Genomic DNA, 18208 nt, shown 5'->3' with positions numbered 1-18208 from the left:
GGAAAAAGACCGTCAGTTGGCGCTGGTCTTTGAACCGCTGCCAAGTAGAGCATGTAGTAAATGCTCGTTTTGACTGCGAAGCCCTGCGGAGCATTTGAATTGTGTCCAACTCCTAGTGTGCTTCATGGAGCTGATGTCAGAAAGTGTACAGCCATGGGGATTCTGGAAATTGGCAGGAACTCAATATGGGGGAGGAGAGGTGGGGGCTGCAGCAGGAATGTAAACAAAGATCGTGTAAAGGCTGAGGCTAGCTCTTTCATCCCTTCTTTTTTCCCTGGTTGCTAAATGTTGCTATTTTTGTGTAGGCAGCTTCCCTCACGACATGTATTGTGTCTTTCTCAAATGTATCAAACGTGTAAGCCTTTGTCAAGAATGAGGAAATTGCTTTTCTAAGCTGGGAAGACCCAAGAAGCTCCGCATTCTTCATTCGCTTAGTCATTCTTATGTGAAAACTCTATTTTTAACTTTTTAAACCCTGTTTTTCCTTTAGAAAGGATTATATGGATGCCGCTTCATCTCATTCTTTGCTCTTTGTCCCTCCATTAGAAACTGTTTTTTTCATGCATTCATACAGAAATAGATATGTGCTGAATAGTTTGTGTCCTCAATAAGCAATCAACAAAACCAAAGTGGCTTCTTTACCTACAAGGACACTGATAGGCATTCATTTGAGCAAAAGCACTATGTGGATATTGAAAGCTTTCATTTGTAGAGGACTTAATTAAGAAATAGGTTAAACAGAGATAAGATGTGCACAGCTGTACATTTTCAAGGTCTGAGACTGCTCTTTGTCCCAGTGCGAAATGAAACTGTACAGGAAAGCACTGGAACAGAGATCTGCGTGCTTTGAAATGTGGCTTAAATGGTCTGTGCAATCAATAGGCCAGGCATGCTGCAAAGCAGAACCCCCATCTCAGACATATTTTCATAAAAGACTTTGTTAGTTCCTTGATCCGTCATCATCACATTAGGCTCAAGCGAGAGCACTCAAGCTGCCCTGTCTTGTCTGTATGATAATAGCTGACCTTTAATCATTATATGTGTATGAAAAGAAGCCGGGGTTGCCTGTTCACACCACAGATATTAACGGTCATTCATAATGTGTATTTTACACAAATACGACCTGATAATAAACCCTTTTCCACTGCGGATACTTTGACATGTCAAGGCAAGAAAATAAGTCATTTTCACACATGAACTTTGGACCTTTTTGGAAGAATAAGGTTGCTCCGGCTCACACGCAGCAGGAAATGGTCAGATTCATATTTAGATCACCTCTCAAATCAAGAAAGTCAAAGAGCAAATCTCAAGTTTTAGGCAATTGTGGTGCACATACACAGAACACTACACAGTTGTATTCACTTTTAGTAATAAGGGGGAGGATGGATTTTCTCACTTGCCACTATTGGCAACTGCTTGCTGAAAGGGGGCTGTCTGATTCTTGGGATTTCTTTTTAATATTATATAATATACAATATAAAGCACAGCTATTGTGAATTGGCTCTTTATAGTTAAAATTTACTTTTTTTAAATCAGCAAAGACCAGTTGAGAGCTCATGAGCTATTGCCTGTTATGCTTCACGGTCACCTTAGTCAGCAATCTAGGGCAGTAATTACAAGGCAGAGATGCTTTAGGTATAAATCTTACACAGTTTGGCCTGTGCACTTGTATTTAAGGCGGTCGTGATGCCACGTCAAATAAAAAAATATGATTTTTAGCGTGGTGATAGAAGTGTCGTTGAAGCTGATAGTCTTTGTGTTTAACTTGCCATGACAAGATTTTTTTTTTTTTTTTTACATGTGATGATATCTTCACATGAAAACATGGATGCTTCAGATTTTTCCAAAAGTGACATCAGTAAATGCCTAAAGAGAAAGAAAGAGAGGCTTGCTCCTGTTCAGGCCACAGCCCATCCCCATGTTGACTGGAGTGGGTTTACTCCATCTCTTAAGAGCCACACGCACAGCTATCTGCTCTCCGTGTGGGCACAGTGGGCCATATTAGTTTTTAAGGCCACTGTTGTTAACCATTAAACCCTTTGCCTTGCCTATCAATCATACTGATTGACAGCCCAAGCACCCAGCCATGTGTCCATCCCTCCCCACAGCAAGGTGCTCCACACTGAGCTATTTTTAGTCCCAGTTCCGTTTCCTGATGATGTCTTTTATGTCTTTGTCTCAGTGTGTTGTAACAAAGGTATAAACCCTCCTCTGAGACATCCTCCTTGCCATCTTTGTCCTTATCTTACTGCCTTCAGACACAAACATTATCATGGCATCTGCTCTGGCGCTGAATAAATACTTTCAGCTTTCGTAAGGCACTCATTAGAAGACTATCTAGGTCACGCTTTTGCTCTTTTTTTCTTTTCTTTTAAGGCAAGGCTGGTTTGCGTGTTCACTTACGGACACTTAATAGGAAAATAATAGGTTGAGCCAAATTGAAAAGACCTAATGCTCTGTGTCAGTTACTTAGCTACTGTTTGCTAAGAAGTCAATTTATGAGCTTAAATTGCTGCTACACCCACTTCCCCTGCTTTTCCGCCCATGTAGCTTTGTCTTCCTCAGTTTCGAGCATCCATCAACGTAATGCTACTCATTAGCAGTGCAGTTACAAAGGATTGCTTACAGCTACATACTACACATCAGGCTCTGGAGGGCCACGAGAAACCTGGCTGCTATTTCTGATTCTTATCCAAATCCCTAAGCCACGGCAGCTGACCTGATAGTAGCAGGAAGGAATTTAGTTTGTGTAATCGCGGGAGGGTGCTCATTCTGGTTTAATGTCTTGTCTTCATCAACTGCCTTTCACCTTTTTCTCATGTCAGCAGGGGATAGTGTGTCTCCAATAACGACCAACAGAAGCTGAGCATTAAATCCTTTGGCAAAGCCCTGAAGATGTGGTCTCGCTTACAGCCTTTCACACCATAAAGAAACTATGCCCTCACTGTTTGCTGAATTTCTACAGGTGTTTCCCAGCAAAAGGAAAGCTTGTGGTGGTTTCATGGAAATGAAGTGGAATCATTCTTGTTGTTTGTAGTAAAACACCTTTACCTAGTTTTGTTTTTCAAGTATTTATTTAGTTTTTTATTGCATTTCCAAACCTGATATAGTTTAGCCATGGAAAGCTTTGAAATATGCCCTTAATCTTAAATCGTGCCCATGTATTAAGGGTCCAGAAGAAATAGGAGTTAAATATTGCTGTTGTTGTACCACAGTTGGCACATTCAAAAAAACATGGGTTTTATTCAGTAGCTATGCAAACTACTCATGTCCCATTCTTGGTTTCTTTTTCTAACTCTCTTATCGCTGTCTGCCATTTTTGGGCCACATGTGACTGTTGCAGATAAAGCAACATCAGTTACAGTCAGCCACAGCGCTGGTGTTTTCACGCAGGCTGTCGGCTCCTCGTCCTCAATCGATGGAGCTGAATTTATGAGGTTAGTTCAGATTATGATCTCCTTTGATCCAGTCTGTCAATAAAACAGCGTTGAGAGCATCAGCAGGGCGACAGCTCTATTGTTGCTGTAAATTGTGTGCTTGTGGGGGGATGGAGAAAGGCAGGGCGGAGGGCAGAGCAGGCAAAGATGGATTCGTTTAAGATGTCAGTCCATGGGGGCATGTCAGTGCATACGGCACACCGGTTTGTGGTGCTGTCACCTCAGTTGATTAAGTCATTTTTTCAGATGAGGAGGCAATTGGATGTCAGACTGAGGAACAGTGGGGGGAAATAAGGAGTGGTGGTTAGAGCCCCCAAAGTAAGAGTCGAGACAGTGTCGTACTCAACTGAATATCTTAAAAGTGTAGGGCTGGAGCAAAGGACCAACATCACTTTGATTATAGTTGTGCCATGGGGCATTGGCTTTGGCCTCTGCTGCACAAAATAATTTAACGCTTCTAAAAGCTGTTTTATTTGCATCCATGTATTTGAGGAGACTACCCACTGATGGGCAGACAGCCAATCTAAATAGGTTCCTGGAATTACTATGCAAAGAAGTTTTATACATTTACCTTGTTTTAAGCACATGCCGTCATCTGTTTTGAAATTTTGCTAGAATAGGTTGTGAAAGCCTTTTGAAAAAGGAGTATTACATGTGTTCATTTTTGATAAAAGAAAGGTGTGTATGTATTACAACAGTTGGTTTACTTTGTTTACCTGTTGTACATTTTCAACCACTGCAAAAGTATAAATATCTTTGCCTCTCTTGTACTGTTGAAAGGTCTTGAGCCACACCCCATTTCTTCATATCAACCTGGGAAAATGGAAAATAGGTGCAGCAATTTATCGAAACGTGCAAACACACATGGAAATATACTATATTGGTTTGTACAATTCTAATGGGTTTGAAAGTCAATATTTGGTATGATTACATTTATCCTTCAGCGCAGCCAGAAGCCAGTTGACTTGTAGTTTTTACATTTTCAGGACTAGTTTTCAAGGCTTTGTGAAAGACATTAGAAACTCTTCTTTGGATGTTGGCTGCCTTTAGTCATGTTCTCTGTCAAGATGATCCCACACTGCTTCAATAAAGGTATTCCTGTATGCTTTGTATGTAATGGTATGCCATATGGCATATCTCAGCCTTTTCTCCTTGTTTCCCTTCCTTGTGAATGGCTTCTCGAGCCCTCCACAGAGACCATTTCTGACGAGGCTCTGGTGCACAGTATATAGTCCAACTAAAGGGTCAGTATTATTAAGGCTATGATTTTCAGATACTGCTGTATAGTTTTAGTCTTCGTATTCCTTTATTCTACACTTGTCCAGTTTCCTCTCTTTTTTTAAGTACACAATGCACACCATGCTAAGATATGTTCAGTTTTCTGATATTAGCTCACCTTGTTGGTGCCAAAATACCATTTTACATCTGTCAAACTGTGCTATCTTTGGCATTTTTGATTTAGATTCAACTAAAGAAACTGAGGGAAAAAAAAGGGGGGGGGCTATATTTTCTGACAGGCTGCTAGTATCAAAGGGTCTAATAATAATATAATTTAAGTGCCTTAACAAACAAACATATTCCTGAAAATCTTGCACATGTGAAAAGTTCCATAAAGTCCAAAGCCAAGGTCCAAAGAATACTTTGAAGGACTTTGAGAAAGCATAGAGAATAATTTCTTTAAAAAAAAAAAAGCTGCAAAAATTCCAAGATAGCATGACTTCTTGGAAGCAAAATATGAAGACAGTGCTTTATGTCAAAATATATTAGATTTGCAAAATGCAGCACATAAATTGCTTTTTTAAAATTTGGAGTCAAGGTTTAAAGCAATAATGTGAATGCACTAAAGTTTATTTTTTTTTAATCCTCCCTCTTCAAAAGTATTATATCGTGATAAGCACCGATGGCCGACGTCTGTGAACTCTGCACACGGAAACTATAATTTCAATTGTGCTGACATTGTTTGATTAGCAGATGAATGCTGGATGTGTCATCGTAAATAAGAACACAACTGGAATCTGATTCCTTTTCTTTCAAATGTCACACAGTAAAAACAGAGTTCCTTTCTTTTGTTTTGTGTCTTTTAACCAGCGACAGTAAACATTAACATTACCGTAAAGGTGTTACTGCTGATCAAATGCAATGCCGAGTATTGTGTTTTGTAGCAGTATTGTGCTTATTAAGTTGGAAGATGCCTCAGTCTTCCAGTCTTGCTCTATAAGGAAATGAAGGCTGACTGTACATAATGTTCTGACTTCTGCTCTAATGTTTCAGCCTATAAAAATAGTGATCAAGGATATAACCCCTCCAGCTCCACCTCCATACCCCACTGAAACCTGTAAGCTGGCCATATTAAAATAAAATTCCTGCCCAAGCTGAACACAGTGATACAGAAAATAACAGAGAGTATAATCCAAACATAAGTACATTATGTTGTGTTTTCTGAATCAGGCGTAAGGTGTTACTGCGTGTGCTTCTTTTGTTATGGGTGGTAGGGAGGAGGCATTTGGTCGCCTGTAATGGTGATGAAGACTCAGCAGTATCCTGAATGTGTGAATGTCTCAGGCCGCTCTTTTTTTAATGATCTTGCTGTGATGACAGCTTTAGTACTCACGCATTGTCATCTTTGCAACTGACAAACCAAAAAACAAGAGGAAACACTTCATCTCGTCTCAAGCCTTGTCAAATAACTGAAAACAGTTATTTTCAGTTCTAGTCATCTTGTTAAAAAATATTATCTGGTATAGCAAAGTAATTAAAGCAAAAACAGTGTCTAGTTAATGTTGAACTCAGTTTTTCTGCCTTTCTCATTTAAGCATATCGTAAACTAGCTGCCGGGAACATCCCTAATTTGAGTATAGCTCATCATTTATTTTTGTTTTCTCTGTCAACCCAACTGCCAATTTTAGATACCAGCACCTAATATTGTATAGGTCTTCCTTGTGCTGTCAAAACAGGACTTTTTAAGTGCTGTCCTGTGGTATCTGACACTGGGAGTCTGCAGTGGGTCCTTGGATTAGTGCCTTGTGCTCAAAATGCCTTATTCCGTTTCATGAGATGTTGTTGAACTTTTGGGCTTTTATGTGGTATGGCTGCTGTGAATGGGCCATGTGGGTGTATGCTAAGTGAGATCCACATGAATGCCAGGACCTGAGGTTTCCCAACAGAATGAAATAGCTTGAAAATTCAGTCACTTCAGACAGCAACATTGTGTTTCCCTACATGCAGTCCGCTCAGGTCACTGTTTTAGCGGTCCTTGTTGTCAGTCAGCTGCCTCTCCAATGAGTTTATCTTCTCAAAGACAATCTCCAGCTCCACCACCCTTGACTACAACTGCCATAGACACCACACCAGAGATCTGGTCAGCCTGCAACTGGACAAAAAATTAGACAACACAAGCTGGGATTAATCAGCACGCTTGAATATTAAAAAAGAAAATATAGTGTTTACATGAAACTTCTTATGGCTACATCAGACTACAGATCTACGCTGAACCTATTCCACAGGTACTTTGTGACCAAAAACTTATCTGAAAACTAATGCCCTAATCTGACCATCTGTAAACATCTTTTAAAATATATTCACACTGTACATTGACACAGTCTGGCCTGTCCACTACTGTCATTTCCTCCTTTTACATTCCAGCTACTACTTCTGGCACTGAATTTTTTTTTAACCAACTGGAAGTGTAAAAATTGGTGTTTTGTTTGTTTGTTGTTTTGGCGGTAAAATTATAGAACAGCCACTTGAATAACTTATGTTATAGGCTCTCCATAGATTGAAATATAATACACACATAACCCAGTTAAACAGATGATAACCAGAGGGTGTGCTTCACAGAGGCAGTTTATCAATATAAAGGGAGCTAAAAAAAAAACAAAACCAATGTTAACACATGCATGCTGACTGAGCACTTCAACCACAGTTGCATATACAGTATACTCTTTTTAACACAGCCTTCTAGAAATTACGCCATACAAGACCTTCCATTCAGATTAGGTGGGGCAATGCAAAGACAAAGATTAATATGATGTTGCGAAACTGCTCCTTTGACACTGGCTGAAGAGGTTAGTTACTGCCATCTATAGCTGCTGAAAAACAAAGATTCCTGTTGAATGAAATGCATGCAAAGGGAACGTTATAACACACACAACAAGGTTATCACTCTCTGCATTTAAAAGTGAATTATGAGCTTCTATAGTGTCATGCTGCACAAAACCAAACAAGCCCATTCACTTTATTAAGCTCCTTTGCATAATATAATGAAAACAATGATTGGTACATGCATTCAACCCTCAGCTGTCATGAAGTATACAATATATTTGTTAGTTTAATCAATATAATAGGTTATAACATGGCCTAAAGTTCAACCCTCACGTCGTTTCTGACCTATTGCACATGAAGTTAAGTTAAAGAAGGAAAATAAAATGTATTGTGAGACTTAGTCAACACAGTAATGTTTGCATTTTTAACATAGAATGGTTTTTGTTTGGAAAGCTGAAGAATTTGATGATAACCTGTCTGTTATTTCTGTCTAAAGTCAAATTTATGACTTTTATAGAGGCTCTTTGTTTTGGATCGATTAGCCTTTTACCTCTTTAATAACATTGTGATGCATTCAGCTAGGTTCAGACATTCACCCGCTGCCAATTTATTCCCTTTCAACACTCAGCGCTCTCCTGCTGACACCTTTGGGAACTTTTCCCAGACATTAGCTGAGAAATGGGGTACACCCTGGACAGCATAGACAACTGCCTTCACACTAACAGCTACTTTAGAATTACCCCATGTAACTAATCTCACTGGGTATGAAAATCTTTACTTTTTTTGCCATCCAAGTGTTCTACCTTTTTCTAGATAGTGTTTTTAATCTTACCTAGCACTTAAAGCATGTTTAGCACTCCAGTCTGCATCCAGAGACACACTTTAACATCTGATGATAGGATTTATAGTGCCCAAGGACATTTCAGATATGTAAAGACAAGAACTGACAACAACCTTCTGAATAGTAAAGTGCTTTTACATATGTAACAAGCTTCTTGGTGGCTATACGTGATAACTGGGTAACCAGTGAGGACTATATGGGGACCATACAGAAGATGTGACTGAAACAAATGGCCTTATGTACTACCACACCCCACCTTGTTCATTTCAAACGTTTAAAATTTATCTTGTATGATTTGACAGTAGGATCATTCAAAAAAGGAAAATCAAATAGCTAATGGCCTTTATTTAAAAAAAAAAGTGTATGTGCCCATTTTTGAATTATTTCAAAAATTACGTGAATTATTTCCTTGTATTGTTAAGTTACCTGCTGCACCCCTGGAAAAAAATACTGTCAAAGCGAAGCAATTTAGGTCAGATGAGAAGAATGGAAAGCCACCACGAGCACAAAACGTTTTCTTCTGTCTTGCTCTGACCTACTGTGTGCTTACAGGTGTGTAGGTTGGCGTGCGTGTGTTTGTGTGTCAGCCTCACCCCAAGGTGATGAGCAGGTGTAAGGAAGCATGTAGGTGATACCCTTGTCTTCTCTCAGTTTTTGGTTTTCAGTTGCAAGCCTCTATTATCTGCTATGTGACACTTGTGTGCCATCACACCTGCCATTTGCATTAACAGTGGGGCGGCCAGCCCCTCTAAAAACACACACACATGCACTCCGACTGCACTGTTATTGTCACCTCAGCGAGGGCTGCGAAGGCTGCTCTTTGGTTACTGATTATTTGTAGTATAAAACCACTTTGTTTTTGTTCCAACCCTAGTTTCAATTCATATGTAGCCGGCTGTCACTGACCTACATACACAGGGTGTCGGGGTGGGAAACTATCAAGACAGCAGTAAAACAATAAATCACTAACAGAGTAGAGTACATTTGGTGACCTTTCTACTGTCGCAATTTGCCCCCATAACACTCCTGTCTTTAGCTGCAATTATGAGTTTACTGCTATAAGTACAGTTATATGAATTCCCACTTAAAAGAGCTTAAAAGAGCTAGTGCAAGTTTCAAAACACAATAGTCATCTCTGCAATCCCAGTTGTCTTTTTTTGTTTTTTCTAGAGGGTTGGATCAAGGGGCATGAACCCTGTGCTACCAGTTGGCCCAGTTTCTAGTCGTTTATCTAGTTTCTAGTAACAGCGCTTTAATCCAGGAGAGGCCCCTGCCCCAGTGTGCATACTATAGACGTGAAAGTCTATACTAGCCTAAAACATCCACACCCAGCTCAGCCTGATAGATACTCTTCATATGTAAGTATGTAGGGTGATAAATCTACACAAGGGTTATATATACATAAAACCGTGAGACGGCCAGAAACAGAAGAGTGTTAAGGAAGTAAGACACAGGCCAGCAAAAATGGAAAATTATACAGAAGCTGAATCAAAGTGGGAAAAAGCCAACAGAAAGAGTTAATGAGTTGCTTTGCAACCACATGTTTCACAGTAACTTCAGTGCAGCACAGAGTTGGTTTTTCAAGTCTGTGCAACTTTACCGGATGGGCTGAGCGCCGTTCTTTCATTTGGTGTTTAGATGTAGCACGGTGGAGCAAACGCTCCCATAGGTTTACTATCAATCGCATCGTTTCCATACTCACTCATACCAAGTCAGTAGATAGAGTACAGCAAAACTACAATCATGATTTATGATGTGAGTGAACTAGAACTAAAAAATAACTCATATCTTAAAATGTGGATTATTGCCTCTATTAGATTAAGAGTATTGCAGTTCAAGTAGACATTGAAGTTTTATACTAACTGGATCGGTTATTTGGCATTAAAACGATATTGTTAAAGTATAGTTAAATTGTTCGTTGTTGCTAAGCAGGATAGACTACCTCACCCACATCTATCATCAGTGAAACCTGGATGAAACCTGAACCTGGATATGTACAAGCATACTTTGTTAACACGTTTCAGACTTCACTAAAGATTACTCACTTGATTAGTTTGCAGAAAGACCACCAAAAATAAGCACGCCACAGTCTTTGAGCACTGTAACACTAACACATGAAAATGTTACCTTTAACTATTTTATCAGGTGAGACCTTTCAGTTTTTTATTTCTTATCATGCGTGGCGTATTTAAATCTACAGTAGCGATTTCTATTGTCCTGCTTTGTTACCACATCGTGAGCATTAAATGGGGAATGGGATCTGAATGCTCCCACTAGAGAAATATTTATTGGTGTGATTAGGCAGGAGAGAGAGCAAATAAAGCAACATGGGGAGGGGGTGGTAGCTGGGGAGAGGGTAATTTCTAAGATTTATGGCGCGGCACTTCACAAAATGCATGCATCCTGTAATTAAAACTCCCCCTTTGCCTCCAGCAGGCGTCTACATTAGTTGGCATCCCCCACAGCCCTCTCCGGCCCGCTGTTAACCCTTACCCACTAGATAATAAGATCTCACGACTGCTCGGCGTCACTAATGAGAGCTGAATGCCACAGAGAGGGGCAAATTTGGTAGCAAGATACAGTAACATTGTGCGATAAAGGCTTTCCTTTTATCTTTTCTTCTTTATGTAGCAAGCACAGGTTACAGGACAATATGGAGGATTATTTTACATCTTTTTACTAACTCGTTTGATAAATTCTTTGTCGCATATTACTCTTTGACCCGGTGCAGGAAGGTCATGAGAATTTCCCAAGTCAATCATGCGTTGCTTTCATTTTGTCTAATGGCACGTATCCTATTGTACACACCCTAGATGCTTTGTGTTGCATTCCTATGGGAACGCTGCTTTCATGACTTGTTACTTTTCTGCAATGGAAAGGTTTTTTTGTTTTGTGTTGTTTTTGTTTTGCGTATTAACTATGTGGAGGCGTCTGCCGGCTGCTTGTTTTGTCCACCAACACACCAAAATCCAAAGAGCTGCAATTTGCTATCAGACAAAATGTTCACAATGGTTATTTGCGTCAGCTTTGTGCTGAGCCGAGTGATTTCCTGACGTGATATCAAACGCGCTTCACGGGCGTCTGCAACATTAGGGTTCGTGGCTTGGCTGCTGTTTTGGTGGCTGTGTAGTAACAATACGCCTTGGTGCTATTTTCTGTGGTTTTGTTTGGTGGTGCTCAGTTGTACATTGTGTTTCACAACCTTCTATTTTCAATAACACATTATGAAACTCTGTGACCTCACTTATGCACGGTGTGATGTACAGTTGTCGATACTCTCGCGCTTTATCGAGCCTTGTAAATATAACTGCGGACGCCGCTGAAGTTTGAAGATGGCGAATGTGTGCCTGCTGCTTTCTCGCTTTCGAATAAATGCGAGCGTGTAGTAAACAGAGCTCTAAGAGGATGTTTCACAGTCACGATGAAGAAACTAGGCAGGAAAAAAACATCCACAGGCTCGGTGGCCTCACTGTCACCCCCCTCGAGTAACCCGCTTCACTTTTACTGCCAACTTTCACTGAAGTTTCTGAGGCCCCAGGCCCCGCTAACAGCTGTACCTAATCAGGTCCTCATCAGGCCACAAGGTCTACGGTGTCTCTCAGATCTTCTTATTATCAGACGGAGACCCCCACCTCCCGTCTTGTTGTTGCATATTACAGCACTGACTAATCATTCTCCATATTTTAAAAATACTTTTATTGTGGTCTCAGAATTTAAAAACACCATCTATCCACTGTCTCTTCGCAGCTCTATGAACTGGATGGAGACCCAAAGAGGAAAGAGTTTCTGGATGACCTCTTCAGCTTCATGCAAAAACGAGGTATATTTTCATATCCTTGTCCCCCTGTGTCAAATTTGATTTCACTAACTATAGGACGTCCTATTTATTCCATTTCTTATCTTGCTGTATCACATATCCCCACCTTATCTCCGGCCGCTGTCGTAGGCAGCTTCTTAATGTGATGAGGAGAGGATGATCACCCACCCCCTTCTTTCTCTGATATATGACACAGCACTGTCTACTCATCTTTCACTGGCATGGGTGGGGTCTTTATTCATTTCAGAGATGATTGCTTTATGGTCACACAGCAAGTCGGCGTTCCCAGGCTATAACTAGAAGGGACACACTGTATCGATGCTTGAGGATGGATTGGTTTACCTTCCCATCCTGCTGGCTGTCCACATAGCTCGACCCCCACTTCTAACACTATACGCATAACCAGTTTTCACTCTCCTTATCTAAACACCTAACAAAAAAAGTGAATTGTTTGTATTTTCTTGTTTGGTGTGCTAACGCCAGACTGCCAATTTGAGATAATTATTTTCTTGAAGCCGTGTTGATTTCACAGGATGCTCATGGCTGATATGATCAGATCAGTGGGCGAATGACTGACATGGGAGAAAAGAAAAGTTTGCTCATGACTGAAAAACAAAAAGCCAAACAGTAGTAGATGTTCACACAGCCTCTGCTAGTGTGCTCCTAGATTCTGAAAGCGCCATCTCTAGGCCATTATAAGAAATATGACGTGAGAATTATAATCACTGAGAAGAAAAATTGATTTAAAAAAAGGCTTTGATTGGTTTGGTTTTTCAGCCAATATAATAATAGCAATAATACAACATATTAGTAATGTAAATGAAAGCGTTTTATTCCGTACTTTGACCTTGAGCTCTAACTAAATTCTAACAATTTTCTCAAATAAAATCAAAATAGCTGTCACAATTACTCTGCCTTTTTTTCCAGACATTTTTAGAGCAACTTCTTCCTCATCAGAGTTTGTCTTAACTTGTTTCCAATTATCTTTACTAGCCGTAAATGAGTCACACGCCTAAGTTTTGATAAACTGCCCTTTGGGTATAAAAACCTGTTTCTTTGGACATCCCCTGAACCCCTTTAACCCCGCCCTCTGGTTTAAAAGAAAAAAAAAAGTCCTTTTAAAGGAGATTTCCAAGCAGTATTTTAAATGTGGATTTCGAAAAGACACAAAGTTTATTGTGCAGTAGTAGAGTTTCTAATTCCCCTAATTAGATAAAGATCCCCTTTTCATTTCTGAGAGGAACCACAAATCTCTCTGGGGTTGTATCAGGGAGGGTATCAAGTGTAAAAGATAAACACGTGGAGTTGCCCACGGTGGCGTGCCCTTGTGAATAAGCTGAAAAGTATCTAATGATAATAACTTCTTGTTGTGATTTTAGAATGTAATTGAAATATTAGATATTCAAGGTAAATACTTGTAAAAATGACCGTTTTCGTTGGAAGAATAGTTCCAGGTTTTGAAATGTAAGAATTCAAAGTTAAAAAGTGAGGGCTGACCTCTGAACCCCATCAGGAGTGGACTGGAAAAAAACGTGGTCATACAAGGACACAAACCACTGACGCTCACAGATATATTTGATGCTTACTCAGAGTTTAAACACAAAAAAAGAAAGAGAAAGATCCCCTGTTGTTTTTGTTCATTTCTATGTAAAGCCGTTAATGTCATAAGTGGTCTTACTCTGCCCACTGTTTTGTGTTTTAACATCTGGCCAAAAGACAGTCAAATTGTTCTGAATCTGGTTGATTATTTGTGGGGTTGCCTGGATGCCAAGTTTGTTGGTTCAGCTCAAGGGTAAAAGCAAACCTAGTGTAGTTTCCTAGCATGGGCGAAGCATCTTTTAGATCCGCGCGTTGGTGAGCTCTGCCACTTGACCGCAGCACCGTCACTCTGAGCACTTAAACAACACCATGCACTGGCAAATTACTGTTTGCTAATACTGAATGGTAAAAGTGTGGTCTTTTAATCGTGACAAAAGAGCCAAAGAAGGTTTTGCTACAATTAAGTTGTGAGCTAAAGCACTGTCTTAAACATGTAAAATGAATGGGTGTGACCCCGCACCACCTTTATTGGCTAAAGGGAGACAACTGTTATTTCAGGTACTGTTGTTTTTCTTTGATGCTATTTCATATGTATTTTATTGGTGGAGCATGACTGTATTTTTTTTTCTGTTTCCTGTTGCTGCAGGAACCCCAGTGAATCGTATTCCCATCATGGCCAAACAGGTCCTGGATCTGTACATGCTGTACAAGCTGGTGACAGAGAAGGGTGGCCTGGTGGAGGTTATTAACAAGAAACTGTGGAGGGAGATCACCAAAGGACTCAACCTGCCTACCTCAATCACCAGTGCAGCCTTCACTCTTCGCACACAGTCAGTATACAAACACTCGTTTAACTGGTGCTTAAAGGTTACTCAGGGCGTTTTCACACCTGTAGTTTGTTTACTCTGGCCCGACTCTGGTCATGAGTTTGTAAACTTGTAGTTTTTCCTTTGGTTTGGTTTGACTTCACATTCAGAAGTCCAAAATGCATCCGTTACTACAAAACATGTAAGAATGTTCAGTCCACTCATTTGCCAGATGTGTCTGAGGCGGGAGCAAGAAAAGTAAATACAGGAAGAAGGTGCTGTGTTCTGGTCTACTGGAGAACATGGAGAATTTATTTTCATTTCACGGTTAGTTGTTAGCACATCCATAGTACCTTTCCGCATTAAGAATACAAAGCATACATGACTACGGGACATTTTTTTTTACCTGAAACGTTTAACGTACACCTGATAGTTGGTTCGGATCATGTTCACACCTTCTCCAAAGGGTCTCGCGCTGTTGTTTTGGTCCACACCCGAGTGTGATTACTGTGTTCACAACTAGACACACCAAGTGGGCAAACAGAACCAGTGTCCGATTTAAACTGACTAAATATCGTGTGAAAATACCCTTATTAGAACCCTTTATTAATTAAGCAATTAAGCAAGAGTTAGCTAAAGTTAAATCATACTTGTTGCTGTAGAAGTGAATCCCTATGTTTGTCCTTTTTAAAGACCGATCACTCCTAGTTAGCTGAAGTTGGGCCAAACTTTGTCTTCGAAAACTCAGAAGGGCATACCCGTTGTGCACTTTGTTGATTTCAGATACATGAAGTACCTGTACCCATATGAATGTGAAAAGAGGGCACTGAGCAACCCCAACGAGCTTCAAGCAGCCATCGACAGCAATCGACGGGAGGGCCGGCGACAGAGCTTTGGCAGCTCTCTCTTCACCTACTCTCCCAACGGGACTCCCACCATGCTGTCCTCGCCGAAGCTCCCCACGCCCAGCATAGGCTTAACAGTGGGCACCAACGGGACCTCGCTGGGTCACATCCACAAGATCAAGAAAGGTGAGATTTGTTTATTGCGCTGCATGCACATCGGAGAAAATTTACTGTTTGAGGGACATGTTCTTTGACGCTGATTGTTTTGAAACAGGTTAAAATACATGGATGTGGCAGTAACTTTGTCTAATCTCAGGTCAAAAGGACAAATTCACGTCAAGTATACGGTTCGTCAGTATAACGTGACAGTATAACGATTTACTCTTGACTGTGTTGGATCAGTCAAAGCTTTGAAAATTTAAGTTAAAATGAGGATCCACTGTGAAATCTTGAGAATTTTACTGATAGCACATTAACTATCAGAGATCATTTCTGCCAAATTTATCTCTTAAACGGAAGCTCTAATCTTCAAATTAAGAAATAGCATCAAATCTGATTTGCTGTCATCTCTCTCTTTAAAAGAGCTTAACCCTCGGACCTTCCCGTAACACACTGCATCTTATTTACTATCTGTTTTCTGCGGTCACGCTGAAATTTATGTCTGGGGACTATAATGCATCATATGAGTTTGCTTGACTTTGAGTTCCCCTTTCTCTTTGTGCTGCTGGGCCAGAAGAAGAGGGAGGCCAGCCTCTGGCAGGCGTCAGCATGGCTCGTTTGCCAGCGGGGGGCTTGGCAGGTCACTCAGTGGCTGCTGTGCAGGCAGCAGCAGCCCACGCCGCCATGGCTGCTCAGGTGGCCGCTCTGGAGCAGCTGAGGGACAAACTGGAAGCGGGCGAGCCGCCAGAGAAGAAGATGGCGCTGTCTGCCGAGGAACACCAGCGACTGCTGCAGAGAGCGCTTCAGCAGAACCTGCTAGCCATGACTGCTCAGATACCTATGAACATTCGCATCAACAACCAAGGTACTGAACAGTGGAGCTCTGACATATTCGGGTAGTGAGAGAGGAACAAAACAACCAGTCAGACATGACTTTCATGTTTTGCACAGTAGCTGCAGGCTGTTCTACACTGTCGTTTGAGGAAATTCCTCCTTTATCTAATCAACATGAGATAAAAGAGTACACCACCTTTTTTACATGTCCCTGGTTTCAAAAGCTCAAAGATGCAAGAACACTGATTTTGCTGATGTGAAATGAAACTGTTATTTCTCAATTATTCTCGATTGTCAAGAAAAAGCAAATGGCCAAGTCCAGATAAAAGCAGATATTATAATTGTCTAGCAAATATTAAGGTTGCTGGGAAATATTAAGTCAATAATGTCAGCATGAGCGCTAGCAGCAGTGATCTGTGTATGCAAACACCCACGTGAAAATGAAAATGTCACCTCTGGTAGTGGTTAACATGTAAATGAACAGTAAAAGAAGAAGGTGAATTAATGTATTTCAAATGGTAACGATCGGTAATTAGAGTGCATTTTTAGGGACATTCGTTGTTGTTTTTTTAAGTATTCCAGAGTTGAAGTTTATTTTTGTCTTTACTGCAAATCAAAATGAACTAAAAATAAAAATCTGGAGTTATTACGACATCACAGTTACTCTTGGCATCACAGGCTTTTACATTTCATTGTTGTCAGTGCAAGCTAGATTTGACACATTTCCCTTTTCATGACAGTTAGTATCTCAGTGCATTCTTGTAATCTCACCACAAACCACAGCACCCAACTGCGAGAAAGTAACACCTAGCAGGGCTATAGGTTGACCTGCTTAGCTTATAGAAGCAGCGTGCGTGCATACATACATGCATGATTATCTGTGTGGGGATTCCCTTCTGTAAGCACGCACCTTGATCTTATAGAAGGATTTGTCTCGGTTACTGTCTATCTGATCATGCACATGAACCATTTCTCGGTAAGTGACTTCAGAGAAATGTTCATTGGGACATTTTTGAAAAATTCAGTTTTGCTCCTACTGTGGGACGGTTTTGTTTCTCCATTTGGTTTGAGTATTCTTAAGTCAAATCTGGATCCAAAAATGAATAAGGATGAAAACTGCTTTCTTCCAGATGGCAGACAAGACTCAGCTCTGAACCTCACCACCAACGGCACAGGGAGCATCAGCATGTCCGTGGAGCTCAATGGAGTGGTATACACTGGTGAGCAGCTCCTCTGTAACTTAAAGTGACACAACAAAATGTCAGATATGAGCTCACTGCTTCGCAGTTAGTCATGAACAGTTAAGTATTTCCAGTAAGTCTCTTGCCTGACTTACAGATCTGGAGAAGCATCAGATTGGTATAAAGACCAGCCCCCTTTCTTCCTCCAAATGTTCCTATCAGCACCTCTTTTGTTTCTGTTTCATATGTTGTTTCGTTGCTTATTTGATTTGTGAAGAAATGGAGAAATGACTATAGCTGTAAGAGATGTCACACAGGGCAGGTTATTCCTGTTTTGTGGCAAAGCAGAGTCGTGCAGTAACATCCTAGAGTGTTGTTGTTGGAGGAAGATTACCAAGTTTGGTAAGACCTCAGTCTCGTGGGCCTAGACCCCTTGGATAATGTGTATTCCCCAAATGGCTGTTGGAGATTGCTTAAAGTTAGGTGAAATTGGTCAGAAATAGGTGTACAGTTGTGCACCAAAGAGCTCTTTGGGACTGCTTTAGTCACTAGCAGAACGCTGCTGTCGCCTGTAGTTTAAATGGCAGGTGCCGGCTTCTCTGCACATTCTCACTGACTATTTGCAGAGCCGCAGTGAAACGTCAGTGTGACTCAAATGGGAAACTGAGCACGTTTGCCTTGAAACTAAAAACTAAACTAAAAATTTGT

At 40.7% G+C, this 18208-nt stretch overlaps 1 protein-coding gene across 2 annotated transcripts in view; it reads left to right on the top strand.

The window, feature by feature from the left end:
* The window catches only part of arid3a (AT-rich interactive domain 3A), a 44622-nt gene that overhangs the window by 19904 nt on the left and 6510 nt on the right, over positions 1-18208 (top strand). The window contains exons 4-8 of one of the 2 annotated variants that reach the window (XM_063495848.1): positions 12067-12139; positions 14322-14505; positions 15265-15512; positions 16063-16350; positions 17450-17539. In XM_063495848.1, coding sequence (XP_063351918.1) covers positions 12067-12139; positions 14322-14505; positions 15265-15512; positions 16063-16350; positions 17450-17539 — 883 coding nt within the window. Of the gene's footprint in view, positions 1-12066; positions 12140-14321; positions 14506-15264; positions 15513-16059; positions 16351-17449; positions 17540-18208 lie in introns of both variants that reach the window. The other variant, XM_063495847.1, reaches the window with a different exon arrangement.

The sequence above is a fragment of the Pelmatolapia mariae genome, linkage group LG15 (assembly GCF_036321145.2).
Source record: "Pelmatolapia mariae isolate MD_Pm_ZW linkage group LG15, Pm_UMD_F_2, whole genome shotgun sequence".
Classification (NCBI taxonomy): Eukaryota; Metazoa; Chordata; class Actinopteri; order Cichliformes; family Cichlidae; genus Pelmatolapia; species Pelmatolapia mariae.
This window is presented reverse-complemented; position numbering and strand designations above follow the sequence as displayed.